This window comes from Gallinula chloropus, assembly GCF_964237585.1.
Source record: "Gallinula chloropus genome assembly, chromosome: 5".
Taxonomy (NCBI): domain Eukaryota; kingdom Metazoa; phylum Chordata; class Aves; order Gruiformes; family Rallidae; genus Gallinula; species Gallinula chloropus.
The window spans coordinates 28,606,499-28,612,498 of NC_140090.1; the positions used below are offsets into that span (position 1 = coordinate 28,606,499).

General features: G+C 51.1%; 1 protein-coding gene across 3 annotated transcripts in view; it reads right to left on the bottom strand.

Moving 5' to 3' along the window:
- The window catches only part of TRAF3IP1 (TRAF3 interacting protein 1), a 46,761-nt gene extending 41,352 nt beyond the window's left edge, over positions 1-5,409 (bottom strand). For all 3 annotated transcript variants that reach the window (XM_084264866.1, XM_084264865.1, XM_084264864.1), the window contains exons 1-2: positions 5,273-5,409; positions 3,980-4,048 (exon numbers count right to left, since the gene is read on the bottom strand). In XM_084264866.1, coding sequence (XP_084120992.1) covers positions 3,980-4,048; positions 5,273-5,395 — 192 coding nt within the window. In that variant the 5' untranslated portion in view covers positions 5,396-5,409. The remainder of the gene's footprint in view (positions 1-3,979; positions 4,049-5,272) is intronic.
- Between the last annotated feature and the right edge of the window lie 591 nt (positions 5,410-6,000).

Sequence of the window (6,000 nt, forward strand, 5' to 3'; positions counted from 1 at the left end):
TACTCTCTTATTCTTTACACCCACAAGTGGCGATTAAAAAAGCATTTCACTGGCCTGTTAAAAAACAAACCTGTGTGAAAAGAGTTCTGCACCAGTGATTTAACAGGCACCAGTTCAAGCGAACAGAAGCTGCAGCACTCAAACCAGTAACTGAAATACAGACCGGAGCCAATTCAGTCAGTGCAGGGAGGGAGCAGTTGTCACTGCTCAGTCAGGCTCCTGGCTCTGCCCTGCCCTTAGGATCTCAGGTGCAGGGATCCAGAATGACCTGGATCAAGTTGCACCAATACAGGGCTAAGCAAGAAGCCCGTATTTCCCCAGCTGAGCAGGGCAGCTGGGACCAGGATCTATTCCTTGGGCACCAGAGCAGCTGTTGGCATTTCCAGTCCCAGAGCTACTCTGCACAAACAAGAGCCAGGTTCCTCTGCGAGCACATGAAGGACAGTTAAAGGCGTGGGAAGACACTGTTCATAGCCAGGGCAGTTCCCATCTTTGCCTAAAGATTTAAAACAAACAGCTGCTGCACAGCTGGGATTTTCAGACCGTCCACATTGACATCAGGAGCACTTCACCCTCTCTGGTGTGTTCCAAACTAAAAACGCAAAGGAAGGAAATATGGGCACCTCCTCCTTTTAAAATAGTTGTCTGTCCTTATCATAGAATGGTCTGGGTTGGAAGGGACCTCAAGTATCACAGAGTTCCAATCCCCTGCCACAGGCAGGGATACCAATCTCCAGGCCTGGATCTATGCAAGGCTGCCCAGGTCCCCATCCAACCTGGCCTTCAACACCCCCAGGGATGGGGCACCCAACCCCCTATCTGGGCAGCCTGTTCCAGCTCCTCACCACTGTCTCTGGAAAGAGCTTCGCCCTAATATCCAATTTAAACCATCCTTCCTTTAGCTTTAATCCATGAGGATTTAATCCTTCTGAGGACATACACAATCTATTACTTTAGGAAGGAGACAGGACATTGCTCCAAATCAAATATGTTGTCAAATAGAGACGCAAAATTTCCTCCTACACCCTTCTCATACTCAGCAGTTCCGTTATCAGTGTGTTCTGTCAGTACAAGAATCCTCATGAATCCAATGAGAGATCTGCATCTCCCATCTGCATCATTAAACAGGGAAAAAAACAGTGTGAGTGCTTAAGAAAAGACTTTTTTTTTTAATAGACTGGGTAATTTCAAAAAAAGTATCTCCCCTGGAGACTTGGTGTGCATGTACATTTGTGTAAAGCTGATGAGAACGATGAAAAAGAGCAAGCCTGCTATCCAATCTCTCCATGTGTCAGAGAACAATATTGCACTAGACTTAACAAGATGAACCTTCCTGACAAACCAGCAGAGCAGTATCATCCAATGTAGCTCACATAAGAGAGATTTGTTTCAGAGAAGGCACAACAATTAAGGGATCCTCATGCTTTACATTGCACTTACATCTCTTTCCAATTGATTCTATACATCCCTGAGAGAAACTGGAACTCTATGGGGTCCATGTGCATGCTCTGCAAAACAGATTCAACTCATGGGATGCTTCCAGCATGCCTGATACATCTCTCTGTGCAAGAGTGGAGGACAAGCTATCCAAGCAGAATGCATTATTCCAACAGTGGAGGCGTAAAAGGTAGCAGGGAAAAACAGTGGGTAGGTCAGGGCCCCCCTGCTACATCCAGGTGGAAGAGGTGTGCAGAAACCAGAAACAAAGGCAGATGTTGCACAAACGTGTGCATGATGCTGCGTGTGATGTAAGGGGGTGCACAGGTCAAAAGCCAGCCCCAGCTTCCACAGAGGGTGGACCGCCACCTTTGGGCTTTTCTAATCTCAGTCTTGTGACCTGCAAAAGCACAGCCAGTTTGCAGAGAGCAGCCACACCTCCACTTTTCCCAGCCCAAAGCTAGCAGTCTGCAGACTACAGCTCTAGAACTGTTTCACGGTGGACAGAAACCTCTCAAAGCCCATTGCAGGTCCCTGCATCTGCTGCCAGATCATCACACCAGGGATGAATCACTCCCTAGCGTTACAACCTCCCATAGACATAGATACAGCTGTTCACACATGGCCACTTGCTGCTGCACTCAGCCTCCAGCTCTCTGTGGGTAGTTCTGGTCTCTGTATAAAGACTACTCACCCTTCTACAACTCCAACAGAAATCAGTAAGGAACCACCTAGTGACAGCCAAGTCTTTCTCCAAATGAATGTTTTGAAAAGAGGAAGACAAGCTAGAGATGTTTTCCCCCACATTACCACATTCTGATCTCTTCTACCTGAGCTCTTGAAAACCATCACCTCACAGACTTTGAAAGAAATTCAGGTACACACTCAAGATTGGTGCAACTCCACTGCTATCACAGGATACAGATGCAAATAAAGACTTAGGAGCTGGTAGGAGCTCTCCAAAGAAAAGGCAGCATGTGCTAAGCCACTCTCCATCACAGAACCTACTCACAAGCTTCAACAGGGACAGTGCCAAAAAGATTTTAGCTATCCCAACAACAAGAACAGTCACAGAAATAAACATATACACCAGAACTATAATTATCTGCAAGAAGAGCATAAAACCTCCACGCAACTAGGTGGCAAGCCAGGCTCAGAGAGCCTTCAAACTTTCAGTTGCTATGTTAAGCATTCACTCAGGGGTGTAGCTCCCTAACTAGCAACACATAAACACCTGGCTGCTTGCCAAAACAACGGCCCAAGCTTCCAGGCAAGTCAGCGGTTGGAGAAGTCAGCATCCCTGGCTGAGCAAAGAGGCAAAAGGCAGCAGAAGAGCAGCAAACAAGAGACTAAAGTCACCCTTGTAGTTCAGGAATATTTTTTTACAGTAGTAACATTAACCTCATCTTTTGCTAATTAGCCACTTGGAAACAACAGTAAAGCTATCGAGGAACGCAAATACTAGACAAATGCCTTGGCAAGTCCTGGGGTATGAGGCAAGAATACTGACTGTATATATACACCATGTGTATATATACATATGTGTGTGTGTACATGTAGGCACACACACATATAAAGCAATAAATACAAACCAAGATATTCCAAGACTCTATAAAAAGCTGTGTGCGGATTTCCAGTGTTTGTGATTAACTAACTCAAGGCATGTACTACCTTGCTACCTAAGAGTTCTTTTCACCTGTACTACAACAGTATTTTGGAAACCTAGGTCTGGTTGTAGATTAACCCTCGCTATTTCAAAATCTGGACAGAAATAGTTCTTTACATACACCAGTTTGTGTCACATCCAAAATTGCAACCTATAGGCACTCACCTCATGCATAACATAAACAACAGGCAGCAGCTTTCATCCTTTCCACACAAAACCAAGGACAGGTACCTGACATCAAACACACAAAAGGCCAAAACCCCCACGGAGAGTTTCAAAAAATATTAATATTCTGAATTTCTCAATATTTGTGCCCCTGTACTGGCCATTGGTGAGGCCACACCTCGAGTGTTGGGTCCAGTTCTGGGCTCCTCACCAGAAGAAGGACATGGAGGTCCTCGAGCAAGTCCAGAGAAGGGCAACCAGGCTGGGGAAGGGGCTGGAGGGCAAATCCTGTGAGGAGAAGCTGAGGGAGCTGGGGGTGTTCAGCCTGGAGAAGAGGAGGCTGAGGAGACCCTATCCCCACCTACAACTACCTGAAGGGAGGTTGTAGAGAGGTGGGCGATGGTCTTTTCAACCAGGGGCCAGGAGATGGGACAAGGGGAAATGGGCTCAAGCTGTGCCAGGGCAGGGTCAGCTCAGATGTAAGGGAAAAGTTCTTCCCTGAAAGAGTTGTCAGGGCCTGGCACAGGCTGCCCAGGGAGGGGCTGAGTCACCTTCCCTGGGTGGGTTTAAAAAAAAGGGTAGAAGAGGTACTTGGGGATATGGTTTAGCTTAGGATGGGAATGGTTGAACTTGATGATCTTCAAAGGTGTTTTCCAACCTTGTGATTCTGTGAATATTAAAGCTCAATAAATAAGGAAGCCGTATACCCACCTTAATGTTATCCGATTTCAATTCGAAATCCGTGTAAAGTCCCTTCATAAAACCCGTTACCCTAATTACCTTCAGAGGAGAAAAGAAAGGAGTAAGTTGAGGGCAGTTGAAGGCGCCTGTTCAGTAAAGCTTGGGTGGTAACAGGAAACAGATCAGTCTTATTTGTTCCTGGAGGTGACACCCTGTTTAGTACTATTTCTAGAGCAGGTTCAGAGCTCTGCTCTGTCTCTGGAACAACGTGACTTAATCTGTGCTTAGGGCTCAGGCCTCCTTCCCATTTAATGCTCTCTTTAACCCTGAGGCTGGCAAACCTGGGAGAGTCGCAGTACAAACACCAGCGGATCAGTTTTAAACCCACTTCTGCTTGATGCCATCACTGATATCGTCATGTGTGGCTACATATAAAAGCAGCACCTCAGCAGATATTGTTTGTTAGTTTTATTTTTAAACAGGAATTGAAACAACAACCTATGAGTAGGTTTCAGGGAAGACCACATGCATAGCAGCCAGAAGGCAGGAGCCAGGCCCCCTGCATGACACCCTAAAACCCCTGGGGTTTGCTTGCTACCATGAACCCCCTGAGCTTTACCCACTATTCTGAGCATACCGCCTGTAGCGGTGACCTCTGTGCACCATGCAGCCCTGTGCAGACCCCCAGGACAAGCCTCAGGCCCCCGGGTGCCCCTTGGAGAAGGCCCCATCCCCAGCACCACACCTGGGAGATCCCCTCTCCTCCCCACCCCAGCACCAAGCTTGGGAGACCCCCTCTCTCCCCCTCCAGCACCAGGCCTGGGAGATACCCTCTCCCCCCCTCTCCAGCACCAGGCCTGGGAGACCTCCTATCTCTACCCACCCCCACCCCCCAGCACCAGGCCTGAGAGAGCCTCTCTCTTCCCCCCAGCACCAAGGCCTGGGAGACCCCCTATCTCCACTCACCTCCACCCCCCAGCACCAGGCCTGAGAGAGCCTCTCTCTTCCCCTCAGCTCTCCCCCCGCCCCAGCACCAGGCCTGGGAGACCCCCCTGTCCCTGCCCCTCCCTCCCAGCACCAAGCCTAGGAGACTCCCCTCTCTGACACCCCGCAGCACCAGGCTCGGAGCCCCCGTCTCACCCTGCTCCCCCACAGCACCAGGTCTGGGAGACCCCCTCTCTCCCTGCTCCCCCCCAGCACCAGGCCCGGGAGACCGCTTCTCCCCCGTCCCCCCCCCCCCCCGCCCCGGGGCGGCCAGGCCCACAGGCAGGCCCTGTTGCCTAGCAACAGCCGAGCGGGCCCGCAGGCCGGTCCCCGGCCCACCTCGGTGATCACGTCGTGCAGGTAGCGGAAGGGCGGCTTACTCAGCAGCCGGTCCGTCAACGGCGGCTTACGGATCACCCGACCCAAACTCTCCTGCGTCCTCCGCAACACAGTCTCGTTCATAGCGGCGGCGGGGCCGCGCCGCCACCGCCGGCTCCCAGCATTCCCAGCCGGCCCCACCGCGCAAGCGCAGGGCCGGCGCTGGCGGCTGCCAGGCACAGCGCGGCCATAGCAACCGGCCGGCGGACGGGGTAGGTCTCGCTGAGCCGGCGCCTGAGGGACCGGGTGATGGAGCCCCAAAGCTCTTGGGTCGCCGCACTGCCCGCCTGCATGCCCCTGTTTGAATACTCTGCAGCTAAACAGCACCTGGAAGCGTCACTTGTTCCTTTTGGTGTGTTTCTAAAGAGCACTTGAAGTAAAGAACAGGCTCTTCCACCTTCTCACTCCCTTCTTCAGCCTTCTTCAGCAGTCAGCAGTGTGCTCTGGCAGATCGGAAGGGCGATGGGATCCTGAGCTCCATCAGAAGAGAGGTGGCAGCAGCGACAGGGAGGACATTGTCCCTCTCTACTCTGTCCTTGGGAGGCCCCATCTGGAGTCCTGGGTCCAGATCTGGGGCCCCAATACAAGAAAGATGTGGAACTGTTGGAGAGGGTTCAGAGGAGCCACGAAGATGATCAGAGGGCTGGAGCACCTCCCCTGTGGAGAGAGGCTGAGAGAGCTGGGCTTTT